Here is a 17,445-nt window from a genome sequence, read left to right on the forward strand (position 1 = left end):
ATTGCCAATTACAGTCTCCCCAAACACACCTGTGACTGCTCTGACTGTGCTACGTTCAAGTCTCACCTTATCTCACCCTAACCCCCTCATTTCCACCAACTGCGGTATGGCTGCGGAACGGCTCCGTGCTCTGCCGTCCGTCAATAACCACCAGGTCTGGATTTGTTGCGTAACGGCTGCGGCCGTGACTGACAGCTATAGTCACGAGGACCCAACGAGATCTCGCGAATTCGTGTAGAATAGAAACACAAAACCAACAACAGTTTGTCTCCATCCAGAGGAGTAGAGGGGAAACAGCTCTGTGCTGTGTTTTCAAGGTGTAGTGCAGGGAAATCTGATCCGCAGTGAGCACGGTGTATTTTAATTCGAAAATTAACCGGATGTTTTATTTTGTTTCTGTGCTCGACTTCCTGTCCCGCACAATCTGAATTGTGCTGAATTGCTGCGGAGCTCTCCGGCAAGAACAGAAGCTCTGCGTTATCTCCTCCGGAGGGCTGCGGATCGCTGGAGCTGGGACGCAGTCGGAACGCAGCCGTTCCACAGTTGGTAAAAACTGGGGGTAATGTCTGATTTAATGTCCAGCGCTACTCTGTACTATTATTGTGTTTTGGTAAGTTCTCTTTTACTTACTCATAATCAAAATGTCATTCCAGCAATTTAGTATTGCACTTTTATAAAGTTGGGGGTCTTGTTATAGACGGTTTAGAAAGTATGGGCAAAAGTAATGCAGCAGAGGCAGAGATATCAAGACCTTTATCTCCAAAAAACATCAGTTCCTACAATTCATATAATGCTAAAACTAATATTGTATTTTATCAAGCCCTCCGTGCCTAACTATAATCCTTCACTTCTTCATGCTTCATGGATTTGGGACAAAAGTTAAGCATTCAGGTCATACATGACTTGCGGTTAGCCCTGGACCTCCTCCTCTCTCTGGGCTGGGCTCTGGTTCCAGGACCCTGAGTGGCCGACCTCACTATACGCTCCATGATCTCGTCTGCGTCAGCTTCCTCTCCACACATCTGAGTGTCCTCCACGGGCGGGGTCCATGCCGGCATACTGCGACCTGAACACATCGAGCAGAATGACAAAGGCGTGAACAAAAGAAACCCTTTATAGTGCCGTGGCTCTGGTTTTCAGGTTTCCGGTCTCTGTGTGACCCTGTAAAAGGGACTTCCTGTCAGCCTCACCTCCCCTTCCGGGCCGGGATCTTGTCCGTGTACGAAGCCCTGGCACCCCGCTGGGCTCCTTGTCTCCGCCGCTGAGGCTGGTTCTCAGCACGGCTTTCATGTGCTCGTGCTCTGCACAGTCCTCGGTGTGGCCCAGACCCTGCGAACGCTCGCCCTCCTGGCCGCCACTAGGGGCGCTGTTGCTAACGCTGGAACCATAGCGACCACACTGATGGGGAGAGAGACGGAATGAAAGCGAGTAAGAATTTGGCAGCTTCTATTTGAAGTATTTTTGGGCTATGACTCAAAACATGCCAAAGCTGACGCATCAAGGAAACATCCAACCTGTGAAGATTATGATGCTTACTCTACTTTATTGACTGATCCATTCAGATGTTAAAATCAGTGAAAAGGAAAACTTTGAGGTAAAGTAGTTCAGTCAGGGTTAGTGGTTTCATGCACAAACACGCACGCACGCACACACACACACACACACACACACACACACACACACACACACACACACACACAAACAAACACACACTTATGCTGATACCTCACTCTCCTCTTCCTCATCAGACTACAGGGGAAAAAAGAGTGAAAGTCAAAGAAAATGAAGAATATAAGCAGCTGTACATTTTGTTAAGAGAGTTACCAATATATAGAGTTTAAGTTTGCTTTTGTGTAAGGGATTCTGTGTGTGTGTGTGTGTGTGTGTGTGTGTGTGTGTGTGTGTGTGTGTGTGTGTGTGATGCTCACAGGAGCGTTGACGTCTATGATCATCTTTCCCCGGGTCTTGTTGCGTTCGCGGTGGTCGGCTCGTTTCTGTTTCTGCTGCAGCACGCGGTCTCGGGTGGTCCGGTACTCCAGCGCAAACTCGCTGAGGATTTTACTGAACCTGTGGACACTGACCTCTCTCACACTGTAGGCCGGATGGCCGAGGAACAACAGGAAGGAATGGAACCTGGGGGAGGAGGGGAGAGGAAGAATGGGAACATTTAATTTTCCTAAAAGTCCTTTTCTCCAGCTGTAATGCCTGTTTATAATTGTTAGAGGTCGGTGTAATTTAGGCTGTTTAAGATTTATTCCAAAATGTTTACTACACACTAGGAATTTCACACTTTCATTACTATTCTACATATGAGTAAATGTAATTTTACAAGTTAAAATTGTTTTTAGATATTATATTTTCAGTACTCCATTAAACAAATCACATAATAGTAGCTAGTTAAATAAATAAATAAGCATTTTATTCTGATCATATCACTACTTGACGATAACTAGCAGCTAAAAAATAATGACTAGTGGAATGTCATAGTCCAGTCAGCCTATATATACTGAGACATCAACATTTTTGGTTTCACTAGACATTTGGTGAAATGCAACTGGAGTAAAGAAAAGGAGAATCGGTCAGTAGCAGATGTTCTAGCAGTAAAAAAACCTTCTGCGACATGGATTAGGACTAGGAGAGACGGTTGACAGGGGAACCACCTGTTGATGATCCTGCGGTGAACAATCTTGAGAATGATAATCCTCTCAGCGCAGTCTTTGAGGAAGTCAGACATTTTCTGCTTCAGCTGGGGCTTCATCTCATGCTTGGCGATCACCTTCAGGTGGTCCCATGAGGCTTTGCAGCGCCTCTCCATCTGACACAGGTTCTCCTGCAGCTGGTCGAAATCCACCTGACAGAAGAGGGGTTGACACGCATAAGGTACTTTAAGTCCTTGTTGGAACTGCACTGCTTCCCTCTACACTAGCTACACTGTGAAACACCATACAGGAATTAGGCGGGGTCACCTAATCTTCATTAATCAATCAGTCATTAAGGTAGTGTAAATATAAATTATTGATTAATTTCAAGTTAACAACTTCAAATTGACTTTTCATTTCCAGACAATTTCAGAACTTATAAAAGTGAGTTATTTCACTTTGAAATGATGATTTCAAGGATTACTCTAGTGTTCACTAGAAGAAGCATGATAAGCATATTGGCAGATGTCCCAGCATGCATTGTTTGAGGTCTAAATCTCTCCACAGACGTTTTTTTTTTGTAGCTTGAAAGAAACACACATCATTGAAACATGCAGTTTCTTTACTACATGTTTAGTTGGTTGTTAATGAAAACAATGCTTATCATGAGGAAGGTTAGTATCCTCTTCAGTCCCTAACTCTGTAAACGTTTCATTTAAAAGCGGTCACTGGGTTCGCCCTGACAAGTTATCTGTTAGCTCTAAGATTATTACGGTGAATGAGTAATGACTGTAACGTATCAGTTTGACTAAACAGTTGTTGATTGAACTTAATATCTATCGAGTTGGGTTCACTTACTGTGAGTTGCATTTTTAAGGCAGCACGGGAAGTTATGTTTAATTAGAACCAGCTTGAAAAGCGTTCCCAACTTAGGAATGCAAAAATAGTACGTATACAAGCTTTTTATTAGTGGGTGCGGAGCGTACTTTTGCAGATCGCGTGATGGCTCCGATCTCGGAGTAGAGGTCGGTGCTCTGAGGGAAGTTGTCCACCACAGCAGAGCAGGCGTGATGCAGCAGAGACTGCTTATGAACCGTGTCCTTCACCTCTGGAACCTTCTCCAAATAAGTCAGCTCGAAGCCTTTAGCCTGGACACACAACCAAAGAAATAGCGATTGAGCAAAGAATACGTCTGGAGTACCATTATGAGGTACATGTGTTCTCACCATATTATAGTAGCTACCGTACACTCACATAAAGGATTATTAGGAACACCCTACTAATACCGTATTTGACCCCCTTTCACCTTCACTACTGCCTTAATTCTTCGTGGCATTGATTCAACAAGGTGCTGGAAGCATTCTTTAGAAATTTTGGCCCATATTGAGAGGACAGCATCTTGCAGTTGATGGAGATTTGTGGGATGCACATCCAGGGTACGAAGCTCCCGTTCCACCACATCCCAACGATGGTCTATTGGATTGAGATCTGGTGACTGTGGGGTAGGGCTGTAGCGATACACAAATCTCACGATACGATACCCGATATTCAGCTCACGATACGATATATATCACGATATTCAGCCAACGATACGTTTCGATTTGATATATTTCGATACACTTACATCATTTTCTGAAAGATTTAAAGGGGACCGACTGATTTTGGTGACATCTTGTGAGTGTTCCATTTACTTGGATTTAATTAATTGAACTGAAAACATCAATTACACAATATATGTCTCTGACTGGACAGAGAGTCTACAGCAGGGATCATCAACTACTATTTTTTATTATTAATGTGAGCAAACTCCTAAAAAACATGGAAACTCCATAATGATAACTGGCTCTCTAACTAGAAAAAGATCTCAGACTAGGAGGCAGTTCACTGAGGAGTGATGGTTAAAGTCTGTGATTATGGAAACATTATTGTAGTATGCAGCATCCTGATTGGTGGAAAATGCTTGCAGAAAGAAAGGCTGTTGTCAGGTAAACATGTCACTGTCAAAGAGGCTGAAGGGAAAAGTTGACGTGGAAAAGCCAGAAGCCCAGCTTTAATGATGAATGACTGATAAGCAGGCTATGCACTCGTCATGTATGCCTCATTTGCAATGAAACGTTGTTGTTGCAAAATAATACAATCATCATCATCATCACTCGAACATAACGATCGCGTCATTCACGTGCATATTAAGTAGCTCCAGATTGTACGCTCTAGCGGAGAGTTTGGTTTGTTCAGCCAGCAGTGAGGTTTACAAGAATTTGTCAAAATTTCCAGATTCCCGGCAACCTAAGATAAACAGTTAGACTACAAACCGACAGCTTTTGTTTTAGCTTGTTTGTAAAAATTCGTTATTTGCAGAGTAGAGCTGTGTTTGCGTAAAACACCGCGGTGGACTGTGCAGATTGAAATATCGCTTTCTACATGTTTATGCCGGTCTACACAGGTGAGTGCATTGATAAGTATTGACTTTCTACTCACGAAGGTTTAATTGTAGCTTATTTACAGAAAAGAGACCAGCGTGAGTTAATCTGCCCCAGCAGCCGTTGGTAACTCTGTATCGATCCCAGTCGGGTGCTGCGTGTTTTAACCTTTAACACACACACACACATCTCGGCTCAGCTGTGTGTGTGTTTTAACGCACACACATCTCGGCTCATGTTGTGTGTGTGTGTGTTTTAACGCACACACATCTCGGCTCACCCGTGTGTGTGGAGCTCGGGTATCGCTGTAGGCTACAGAATCCCGGCATGTGAATAGAGATGTAAATACAGGGGGCTGGGTTTTTGCTCTAAATGCTTAAAATGATAAATAACAGAACGCATTTTTTCCTCTTTACATTTTGTGAATTCATGATTATTCTGGGGGCCAGACTAAAAGCTTTGGCGGCGGGCCACCAGTTGACGTTGGCAGCTCTACAGCGACACTAGCGGCTGGCTGACCAAATCGCTCTTCCTGCAACGTGAACGGGGGAAAACACGGGGGATTTGAATAGGACTTATGTATCGATACTCGCGGCAGAAAAATCGATACTTTCTTGGGGGAAAAAATATCGATTTATATCGCAGAATTGATAAAATTGCTCAGCCTTACTGTGGGGGCCATTTTAGTACAGTGAACTCATTGTCATGTTCAAGAAACCAATTTGAAATGATTCAAGCTTTGTGACATGGTGCATTATCCTGCTGGAAGTAGCCATCAGAGGATGGGTACATGGTGGTCATAAAGGGATGGACATGGTCAGAAACAATGCTCAGGTAGGCTGTGGCATTTAAATGATGCCCACTTGGTACTAAGGGGCCTAAAGTGTGCCAAGAAAACATCCCCCACACCATTACACCACCACCACCACCAGCCTGCCCAGTGGTAACAAGACATGACAGATCCAAGTTCTCATTCTGTTTACGCCTAATTCTGACTCTACCATCTGAATGTCTCAACAGAAAGACCAGGCAACATTTTTTCGTTCTTCAACTGTCCAATTTTGGTGAGCTTCTGCAAATTGTAGCCTCATTTTGCTATTTTTAGTGGAGATTAGTGGTACCCGGTGGGGTTTTCTGCTGGTGTAGCCCATCCGCCTCAAGGTTGTGCGTGTTGTGGCTTCACAAATGCTTTGCTGCATACCTCGGTTGTGACGGGCCCATTCTCCTCTGACCTCTAGCATCAACAAGGCATTTTCGCCCCCCAGGACTGCAGCATACTGGATGTTTTTCCTTTTTCAGACCATTCTTTGTAAACCCTAGAAATGGTTGTGCGTGAATATCCCAGTAACTGAGCAGATTGTGAAATACTCAAACCAGCCCGTCTGGCACCAACAACCATGCCACGCTCAAAGTTGCTTAGATCACCTTTCTTTCCCATTCTGACATTCAGTTTGGATTTCAGAAGATATGTCTAGATCTGGACCACACCCCTAAATGCATTGAAACAGCTGCCATGTGATTGGTTGATTAGATAATTTCATTAACGTGAAATTTAACAGGTGTTCCTAATAATCCTTTAGGTGAGTGTATGTGATGTAATTTTTAATCTACAAATGAAAGGCTTGGAAAACAGTAAAAACGCTGATTATCTCTCTACAATTACCACAAACTACTACTACTACAAAGAAAAAGAAGCTTGTCATTATGACCCGGTGTGATGAACCGGTAATGGTCATGACTCACGTTGGTGCCATTGAGGAAGTTTCCTATAGAGAGCAGTGTGGCAAGGATGTAGCGCAGAGTTTTGTTCTTCTCCAGCTGTTCCATACCCTCCTTCAGATCCTGCAGCGGCTCTGCAACTTCCTGAGAGGAGGAAAACACACACATCATTAGTTGAGTCAATTAAGACTCCCCAAAAACATGTGCTTCTTTAGTCAGCAGTTATAAAAAGTGGTGAACAGGTGTACCTCGTCTCCCACCGCAAATCATCTGCACTTGTCTGAGGTCATGAGAGGTTGTTTAAAGGCTGCCGTCTCGGTCAGCCTTCGCTACCAAGCATGCTTTTGATTACATGAAGCGTTTGTTATTGTGAAGCAGGCAAGTTTCTCTTGTGTGCGTGTGTTTGTGTGCCTGCACGGTATGTTGCCCTCCATTAAGCCTCCCACTACCACACCGTCCCACAAAGTCGAGTCGGGAATGTCGCTCTGCCGAACGTGCGGTCAGGAATCCTGCCTTTCATGGAGATGAAAGACGACTGCGTCCTGCGGAAAGCCGTAAAATTTACAGGACAGAAACGGAGGGGTGGCGTGTTTTTCATTCTCTGGGTTTTGACTTTGAACTTCTCCTCCTGGATGCAATCTTTCGCCCGGTTAAAACAAGGTTTGCCAGAGGACGGCGAGGTGCCGCTAATAAGCGTGCATATTTTGTGATGATGTAACTATGTTGATGATTTGCGGATGTTGTTTGTACTGAAAAAAAGGATGTTGACACTTACTGGCATAAGACACACACACACACACACACACACACACACACACACACACACACACACACACACACACACACACATGCTTTGCACATTTACTCAAACCTTTATAGTGCAGAGTTCATTTGGCTTTGTATGTCAGTTTCTGCTTTAATAAAGCCACATTCACTTGCTCAGTATGGTTTTAAATGTGTGTTTGGCTTTCCCTCCTCTACATTCTTCTCGACATGTTTTTACAAACCTTCTGGGTTGCCTCGTAGTCCATCTTGAAGGCCCAGAGTTGGAGTCGGGCAGAGAGCTCGCTGATGGAGGACAGAGTGAGGAGGAACTGCTCTGCTGAGCCCAGCGGGACATCAGGGTTGGCCAGCTGGGCCTCCTGGATCTTCTGCTTCTCCTCCTCTGTAGGGATCATTGTCAGGATTTTCTAAGGGCAGGGACAGAGTGGGATAAGCAGTATATGGGTGACAAGTGTCATTTAGAAGATGAAGGATTTGGGGAGTTTAAAACATGTACATCACATCATTGCAAGTATGGGTTTTGCTTGTTTTATGTTGGTTCCTGATAATGTTTCCTCAACTCATGCTTTAATTGCCTTTTACATTAAATCTGTGTGTGCATGTGTGTGTGTGTGTGTGTGTCTGTGTGTGTGTGACATTAAATCTGTGTGTGTTTGCGTGCGTGCGTGTGTGTGTCTGTGGGGTGGTGGAGGTGATATTGTCTCCGTTTTTATAATGTGAAGCACTTTGAGTTGCATGACCTTTGAATGAAAAATGCTATACATATAAAGTGTGATTGATTGATTGACTTTCTTCCCGTTCACTATCGTCTGTATCTCTCACCTCTATGCCCTCCTTGTTAAGCGCGTACTCATCAAAGTTAAGGATGGCCGTCTTGATAGTGCGAGGAGGAGGCAGCACCGTCAGACCGATGTTGATGGCGTTACTCCTCTTGGAATCCAAAACGATGATCTCCTGACGCTTGCCGTCTGCTGCTGTTTTCTAGGACACGAAAATACAGAGAGGGTCTGTGTGGTCTGCTTTATGGGCCTGTAAGGATTAAAGGGATTATCCCTCCGGCTACACTGACTGCAGCTGTGGAAACTATATGTGAGTAGGAGCAGGAAATACCATGATAGTTAACACTATATGATGTGTGTTTATGTGGGGTTCTGCAGTCACAATGCACCATATGTGAACATATGACCTCAGCAGCACTTGAGGCCATTATAAGCTATTAATGGAAGGAAGTCGTAATGTGTCAGCACATAAAAGGGTAACAGAGTAGGTGCTAAACCCTGGTTACTGCCACTAGGAAGTTATATACTCACCATACTCACCGGAGACTGGGAGACTTACACAACAGTGCAACTCTTGCACTATTGAGTTGTTACATCATGATCAGTGAGACTAACGTCATATTTAAAGCATACTTTTAGTGATCAAAATATTTATATCTAACTATATATTTCACATTTATATTTAAGTATTTTATAGAAATACCTTAACATACTCGTTGTTGATGGGATGGAAAGTGTTCTGTGAAATATAAAATAGAGCTAAAGGCAAAATATTAAGAATTTATTTTGAACCCTTGCGCTAATGGGATGATGTTTCTGTTGGGCGGATGAATCAGACAGGGTAATACTGCTAAGAGCTCAAAAGGAGCAAACTTTAAAAAGAAAACTAGCAAAGACTGGTGGTAACTAAGGAATACACGTAACCAAATTATACCAACCAAGTAGATGAAAATGGTTTGAACCATTCTAATCTTTAATATCTAAAACACATATTAACATTCTGATGAGTAAGGTTAGATAACCAAAGAACCTAAAGAAGGGAACAAAGGAGAGTCTCCTAAAGCAATATCAGTTTGCTCTGACCTTTGATTGCTTTAACATTCCTCATTAAGTGACAGCTTTGCTTGAGCTGTTTCGATACTATAGCTGCAGACCACCATCATACTGTCACATTACGTGTAAACCAGAAGTTGCGGTTCAGAATCAGGGGCTCGAAGTTCAAAGTTTGAGAGGCCTGGTTTCAGCTCCCCGTCTTAGCGGACCATACTTTTCTTATTTAGAGGCTTTGTGAGAATTATGTAGGATTCAAACCTGCCATGTTTGATCAGGATCAGAACACTAGTGACCTCGCTTAACCCTAAAAACATAAACTTTCAAGTTCTGGAGATAAATGACACCCAACCCCATGGGCGGTGTGGCTGGCAAAAGCAAAGTTTTTTGTGATAAAGCACCAGCCAAATTGCACAGTGTATGTGCATTCACATTAGACTGGGTAAACCCAGCCCGATCTGCCGGCGATTTGATTTCGCCCTGCAGCTGAGGCTGGAAACCTGTACGTTCATCTATCCTGCTTCCGTTACAAATTTGCGGGAACCAATCACAAAATGGCTTATCCACCTGGCGCGCTATCGGCGGATTTAACACGATGACGATAGAGAAGCGACCAAGCAGCTTTTTGTTTACATTCAACATGGTGGCCACCGAAGCGCGGCAACCCGTTAATGCCGCTGTCGATGCTACGTCACCCGGATTGTTGGTCTGATTGGTTGAAGGACTATCCAGTTGCGTACAGAGTCATTTAAATGTGTTGCATACCTAATGAGGTGACCAGAAAACATGGCTGTCTCTCCCTTAATCAGTAACAAAAATGTCAGATTTTTAATCTGGCATGGTGGCACCTCCTTTAGGCACTGCTGATAAATTAAAAATGTAATCGAACTTTTGTCAAAATCAAATTACTGTTCAGTCCATCATGTGGGATGTAAGATGAATGAACAAATAAATGAATAATAATAATTCATAATTAATAATAGCTGGGTTAATCAATGCATACAGGTACATTCAGTATCATACAATGAGAAATGTTTCTGAAGCTGGTTCAGGCATTGGTTGTTTACCTTTGTAACTGGTATTTCCTTTGATTTCGTCTCAAACAGGTGTTCCAGTTTGGCTGTGTCCATTTTCACTGGTTCCAGTTTGGACCAGAACGAGTCTCCACTCCGCTTATAATCCTTGTACTGAGAGTCTGTGGGACGCACCTAATCGCAAACAGCAGAAATGGACTGAATTAGGTGGAGAGATGTGTTGGACTCACATTTCCTGCAATAAAAGCACTCTTGATCTGCAGGAACTTCTGCCCAACCAGCAATACAGGCCAAATACTTCTGATAAACCAAAACGGTAATAAGACTTAATATGACCTCAAGACACAGAGACAGTGATACACGTAGCCTGTCTGCTTATCAATCAGCCTGTCACTGTTTATCAGTCCCTCCAGAAAAACACGATTATGCCATCGCATAATTCAATGCATAATCAGCCAAAAATCAAATAATCAGCCAAATATTTATGCGGGGGCCGCATTTTTTCAAATACGCCGCACTTTCGCCACATAAATTGCCAATTTCCGCGCAAAATATGCGGGGCTTGCATGATTTCATAATCCCCGCATTTTCGTTGCAAAAAAGTCACATATATCTTGTAATAGAAATTAAATAAAATAAAAATGTTGCGTTTACTTCACACAAGAGCAGCCATTTTCCCCTGTTGCCATGGGAACGTTATGAAGTAAAGTAATTACGCGACGTGAACATCATCAAAAAGCAAGGTGTAGGGGGAATCACTTTTTTTTTCTTTTTCATTAAACCGCAGTTTTTGCAAGTTCCTGCAATTTCATGGCATAAAATTGCATTAATATCCCACATATCCCATCGCATTTTTTTAAGAAAACATGCCGCATAATCAAGGATTTTTGCCCACAACAATCACAAAAAAACTCTGGAAGGACTGGTTTATATAGAAAGATCAGTTATTGAAATTAAGAAAATTTAAATGATGGCATTTCAAATCTTTGAAGAAGTTGTCAGGTATCATCTTCTGGATAAATGATGTGTAATACTGGATAAAAAGTGGGATAATTGTTCCCGACTGATGGAAACGGTCTTTGTATCTTGACTCACCTCGCTCCAGAAGAGCCTGATTGTCTTCTTCTTCTTGTTGAAGAGAGGAGGCTCCGGGGGAGGAGGCACTGGAATTGAGGCACTAAAGGAAGGGGGAGGAGGAGGCCTCATAATTCCAATCAAGGGAGGGGGTGGGGGGCAGCTGCCTAGCATGGGTGGGGGCGGAGGGAAGCGGAGGATGCAGGGTGGCGGAGGCGGGGGGGGCGGGAGGTCACCGCATTCTCCCATCAAAACAGCATCCAGAATGTCTTTGTCATCTTCCTCCGTCAGGTCGGTGAAGTTAATGTCCCCGATGCGCAGCTCCCGAGGGCTGGCCAGGAGCTGGTCCCAGATCGTGTCCGATTCCTTTTTGGGTGGGGGAGGCGGGGGCTCGTTGGCTGGGACATCCAGGTGAGGGGGGGTCGAAACGAGGTCCTTGATCAAGTCTCCAAACCGCTCGGCGAACGGTCGGATGGTCCCGTGGTGCTCGGATTTCTCAGCCTCCTGCTCACTGCCCAGTTGCACGTCAGCATCCTTCTGGCTTTCTTTGTCCTCCCCCTCTCCTTTCTCTTTCTCTTTCTCTTTTTCCTTCTCCACGTCCTCTTCTTCCTCCTCCTCATCACTGGGCTTCTTGTCCTGGGAGTACAGCATGTCCAGCATGAAGAGCTTGCTATTGAGGAGTTTGCTGCACTGCTCGTTCACCTCTGCCTCCTTAAAGCCTGAGAAGGAAAGTTGATGGGGTTGAGAGGAGAGAGATGGAATAAAGAGTGCACATTAAAATAGTTATTAGTATAATGTTTTGGTTTTTTTTAAATCCGAAAATATAACATTGACCATGTAATCAGGGATATCTTGGCTTGGGCTTGAGAGATTACATTTTAAACAGCAAGCCTGCAACATAAACTACTAGTAGGGATCTACTGAAAGAGGCTATTGAGTTGTGTTATGGTAACTGGTGGTTTTGGAGCTTGACCTTTATGAATTGTCATGTGTTTTTTCCTCTGTCTCCGTATTTTCGCAAAACTTTACCCTTTTTCTTTTATGGCCCAGCATACAGTGCCCCAACTCTAAAACCTGATTGACACTTCTCTGGGCTGTATCTGGGCACGAGCACAAGGGTCACTCCGAGATATTCCCGTTGCTATTTCTTTTATACTTGTAAGCAGTTTGTTTAAGTTTGTTTTTCATTTCGTTTTGAGCACGCCTCCCAAAAGGAGTTGCTTTGCTTGACACACGATGTTGAGATTTGGGAGGTGTGCCCATTGAGTCCTGTGCGAGCCTCCGCCCATGGTTTTGGGACAACAATAGACTGTTGGTCTTGACTTAAAGGTCCCATGACATGGTGCTCTTTGGATGCTTTTATATAGACCTTAGTGGTCCCCTAATACTGTATCTGAAGTCTCTTTCCCGAAATTCAGCCTTGGTGCAGAATTACAGCCAGTCGCACAATGAGCTTTCCTTACGATGTGCCATTTCTGTGTCTGTAGCTATTGAGGAGGAGAGAGGGGGGGCAAGGTGGAGGGGGAGGTAACCTTGCTCCTTATAACCTCATAAGGAGCAAGATTCCAGATCGGCCCATCTGAGCTTTCATTTTCTCAAAGGCAGAGCAGGATACCCAGGGCTCGGTTTACACCTATCGCCATTTCTAGCCACTGGGGGACCATAGGCAGGCTGGGGGAACACATATTAATGTTAAAAAACCTCATAAGGTGAAATTTTCATGCCATGGGACCTTTAAAGTTAGGTTTACATTCACTGTTTCTCACCAAAATGCAGTGTTACATCCACGTCTGCTACTGCAAACTGGCAGCAGAATGACACCGACTCATAAAGACATTGCCAGATAGCATTACCAGTGGTTAAATATTTCACGGTGTAACTTAAAACATGACTTCACTGGTGTTAAAGTTTTGGATAAGGGTGATGTTTTATATACTGCCAAAAACATCCATCTTAACAGGTAATTTAGTGAGAATATCGTCATTTTGAATACTAACTTGAATGTTATTTCACAATGCAGTACCCAACTACCCACCATTCTGATTGCTCCCCCTCTCCTCTCTCTCCAGAGTGCTGCTGGCAGAGGAGATGCTGGAGGCCGAGCAGTTGTCCTTCTCATTCACTTCCTCATTCTGTCGTTCTTTGTCGCTCAGGATGCCGCTGTCCTCCTCCGCGTCCTCTTTCTCCTTCTTCGGTTCCTGCTCACACTCCTCGTCTTCCTCCTCCTTGTCTGCCGCTGCTTCCTCCTGTACTTCCTCCGGCACTTCCTCCTCTTTTTGTTCTTCCTCCTCTTCAGCGGTGGCCTCTTTTTCCTCTGTTTCTAGACTGGCACTGGAGTCATCAGCCTCTCCTGTCACCAAAAGCATCAATGTTACTTTATTCTCTAAGATTCCCATTTACTATCTGCAATGAAATACAGTTTCAGTCTTTGATTTCTGCACATGGGACACCCCCGTATCGAAACACATTCACACGTACTTAATAAGACAAACAAAAACACACACCCATACACTAATGTAAACAGTACGGCAGGTAACAGAAAGCCAGGTTGTTGCAGGACCAGGATATGAACAGGAAATGAAGAATTAAGTTCCTGTTTATGTCACACATACAAACACACAACTCCACAGTACAGTCCAGGCAGTGATGCAGGCGGGGTTAGAATAACAGGACACGGTGAGGCCTCATATACTCGCCTAAGTGAGCTACAGTACCTCTGCTCGTGGCTGTGCATGCACTCAGCCCCAAAACAAGGCTTTTTTCTTACACAAGATGTTTTGACATTACACTTTCAAAAAGGTCTTTCAAAAACCCATTTGACCCTTTCACCCATATCCTCTCGGTGTTTTTTTTCTTCCTTCTACCCCCCCCTGATGGTGTCCCCTCCTCTCCCTCAGTATATTTTCCCCCAATTCATCTCCCCTCTCCTTCTTTTGCTCACGCCAGCATGCTAATGTGAACGGCAGGCTGCAACCTGAAACAATTTAGGGTTAAGAATGATTGCTTTGGGGAGCACTCTTGGGACTTGAACTGACAACCTTTTGGTTTTAATTATAAGTCCCTAAAGTATTAACCAGTCAGAGTCATACAACTACTCTGAAAGCTTTAACACACACACAACTTCAAAGTTCTAATCCTTTAAAGACAAACTCAAATTCTTTCAGCAATAACTATTGTACTGTATATATCAGTATACATATATATACATATAATGATATATACAGTACATATATATATATATATATATATATATATATATATATATATAAATAAAAGAAAACGATGCATGTATGCAATCCAGGGTTTCATGCAATTTTATCTCTGATATTAGCCCTGACAGAAATCATTCATCCAAATACTTTTACAAAACAATCTATGGTCATTTTCTGCATTTACTTGACAGCAGATCAGTTTTAAATCTAACATGAAATAATGGAACAAGACCGCGAGAGGCTGCAAAACTCCAACTCTTCAGCAAGGTAAGCAAATCGGTTTCCTGTGCCCTGCAGTGTCTACTGCTGTTTACTCAGATGACTTACAGCGTGCGCAGCATGAAATCAGATTGTGGTTTCAATTATAATTGGCTGACTCCCTTTTTAAACAGGAGTTTGTTTGGCATCACTGTAAACGGATACACCAGTTACACCTCTACTGATGTATTTTTGCAAAGTAGCTACTCACGGAGTGGTTGTTTTACTGTTACCACGGTAACCACAAATATCGCAAAATCAACCCTGACTGAAAGGATTCTGACTTTAAATTGTGCTAAATTCTACCACCATTAATAATTATAAGACCAAAAAATGTTTCCCAGTTAACCCCATTCAATTCTTTTTTTTTTTTTTGTTGAAATAGTAGTAGTAGTGCTAACAGTATTAACAGGAGAAACTGTCATAATCCTAGTAGTAGAAGCCATAGTAATACTGAATACACGAAACATAATAGATGGATTTTGGCTACAGTATTGTAATGAAATCATCTACACAAACAGGAGATGTTGTTAAATTTTACAAGACTATGTTTAGCCTAAGCATTTTTGACTTGTTAATAACTCATATCCCCACAGAGACACCATGTTATTAGTAAATACTGTGCGTAGTGTGTCGACATGTGACAGCTACTCCATCATACAGTATTCTCAGTATTGTCCTACCAGTCTCGGAGGGTGTGTAGGCGGTGGCGGGGGTCTCGGCTTCGAGGTCGGCCTCTGCGTCCTCCTGGGAGGCGAAGGAGGACGGGGTGCTGCTGCGCGATGACGAGGGCCAGGCCTCCGCGGGTTCAAAGTTCAGGTTGAGGTCAGGGCGAGTCCTCGACACCCGGACGTGCTCCCTCTCGTACTCCTCCGCCGCCAGACGCTCCACGTTCTTATACCTGACAGAGAGGGAGAGAGGATCAGAGGAGGCAAGAAGCAAAAATAGAGTCAGAGACAATGCACCTTCTGTCTTGCCTTTCTCAGCAGTGCTGCTCTCAGTTTTGGTCTTTGCCAAATTGCCCTATACTAAACCACGCTGACAATTTACTTGAATTCATCAGAAACTTCCAACCTTCTACATGTGTTTCCTTTAAAAACACTCATGCCACCTCTTCACTCTATAAGCCCACTTCACTCCTCTACCTCGCCCCATTTGTCGCCGACAAAGCATTCACAAACGCATTCATCACTCGATTCCTGCAGTCAAGAGTTCCACCATCCTGCTGTCCTCTCCTCTCCTCTCCTGTCTAGCCAGCACTCCAAATATGCAACCAGAGGGAGTTTGGAAAAGAAGAGACTGTGTTAGGGAGGAGGGTGGAGAGGAAAGGAGAGCGACAGGAGAGAAGAATGGGAGAGATGGGGAGAAGGTAATGTTAGTATGGCTGCTGAAAGGCCAAACATCAGACGTGAATCAGAGTAAACCTGTTCAAGATGTGCCTCGATCAGCTCTCCTGCCTTGTATTTTTCCCTTCTCTTCCTGTCCTCTCTCTTTCACCCCATACCAAAACTTTACCACTCAACTTGCCAGCCAGAACCGAGATTTAAGGCACTAAGTCTCTCTCTCCCCCTCTCTCTCCCCTCTCTCTCTCTCTCTCTCTCTCTCTCTCTCTCTCTCTCTCTCTCTCTAACCCCTCCTGTTTCCCACCATACCATGAATGTGTGGAGCTTCTGTTCCGAGTTCATTAGCATCACGCCACTTCAGACGTCTGAAGAAACTGGATACCAATATGTGTGTGTGTGTGTGTGTGTTTGTGTGTGTGCATGTGATTAAGAATAATAAAGAGGGAGTGAGTCAGCTGCGTGTTTTATGCTTCAACTTGAACCAAAAAACCTTCAATATGCTGTATGTCTTAAAACACTTAGAAAACAAAAAGGAGTTCAGTGATTGGCACATGTCCGCTAACGTGGAGGGGGCGGGATTTCTGACTTATACTGCAGCCTGCCACCAGGGGGCGATCGGGATGTTTCGGCTTCACTTAAACAGTCTATGCATCAACCCCTGATTTAGACCAAGAGTCCACAGCCATGCTAGCGGCTCTGTGAGGCTATATGTACGGTGAAGGTGCTGTGAGCTAAATGCTACAAGCTAGAGCTAGGCGATATGGCAAAAAAATCAAATATCACAAACTTTTTGACAAAATACCTTAATGTCGATATTGTGGCGATATTTTGTAGTGTAGTGTGACTATTGATGCTTTCACAAAATATTAACACAATGAGTTTTGATAATTAATCACCAATAGTGTGGCTATAATGACTAAGTGGGTAAATAATAATAATAAAAGCTAGAACAGTAAGTGACATCCCTCTACTGTAATTCAGCCTCTAAAACCAGGAAAAGACCACTGTCATATCACGATATTACGATATCCAAAATCTAAATCAATATCTAGTGTCATATATCGATGTCAATATAATATTGATATATAGCCCAGCTCTACTACTAGCTACAACATCAGATCAGCATGCTAACAT

The 17,445-nt window shown here is 43.6% G+C and overlaps 1 protein-coding gene across 2 annotated transcripts in view; it reads right to left on the reverse strand.

The window, feature by feature from the left end:
• fhod3a (formin homology 2 domain containing 3a) overlaps positions 1–17,445 on the reverse strand; it is a 67,535-nt gene that overhangs the window by 1,839 nt on the left and 48,251 nt on the right. Inside the window, exons 14-26 of one of the 2 annotated variants that reach the window (XM_028597981.1) lie at positions 15,652–15,869; positions 13,534–13,848; positions 11,520–12,217; positions 10,458–10,598; positions 8,384–8,542; positions 7,786–7,968; positions 6,803–6,922; positions 3,626–3,787; positions 2,661–2,851; positions 1,929–2,133; positions 1,726–1,749; positions 1,191–1,398; positions 899–1,066 (exon numbers count right to left, since the gene is read on the reverse strand). In XM_028597981.1, coding sequence (XP_028453782.1) covers positions 899–1,066; positions 1,191–1,398; positions 1,726–1,749; positions 1,929–2,133; positions 2,661–2,851; positions 3,626–3,787; positions 6,803–6,922; positions 7,786–7,968; positions 8,384–8,542; positions 10,458–10,598; positions 11,520–12,217; positions 13,534–13,848; positions 15,652–15,869 — 2,792 coding nt within the window. The remainder of the gene's footprint in view (positions 1–898; positions 1,067–1,190; positions 1,399–1,725; positions 1,750–1,928; positions 2,134–2,660; positions 2,852–3,625; positions 3,788–6,802; positions 6,923–7,785; positions 7,969–8,383; positions 8,543–10,457; positions 10,599–11,519; positions 12,218–13,533; positions 13,849–15,651; positions 15,870–17,445) is intronic. The other variant, XM_028597982.1, reaches the window with a different exon arrangement.

Source organism: Perca flavescens, chromosome 14 (assembly GCF_004354835.1).
Source record: "Perca flavescens isolate YP-PL-M2 chromosome 14, PFLA_1.0, whole genome shotgun sequence".
Classification (NCBI taxonomy): domain Eukaryota; kingdom Metazoa; phylum Chordata; class Actinopteri; order Perciformes; family Percidae; genus Perca; species Perca flavescens.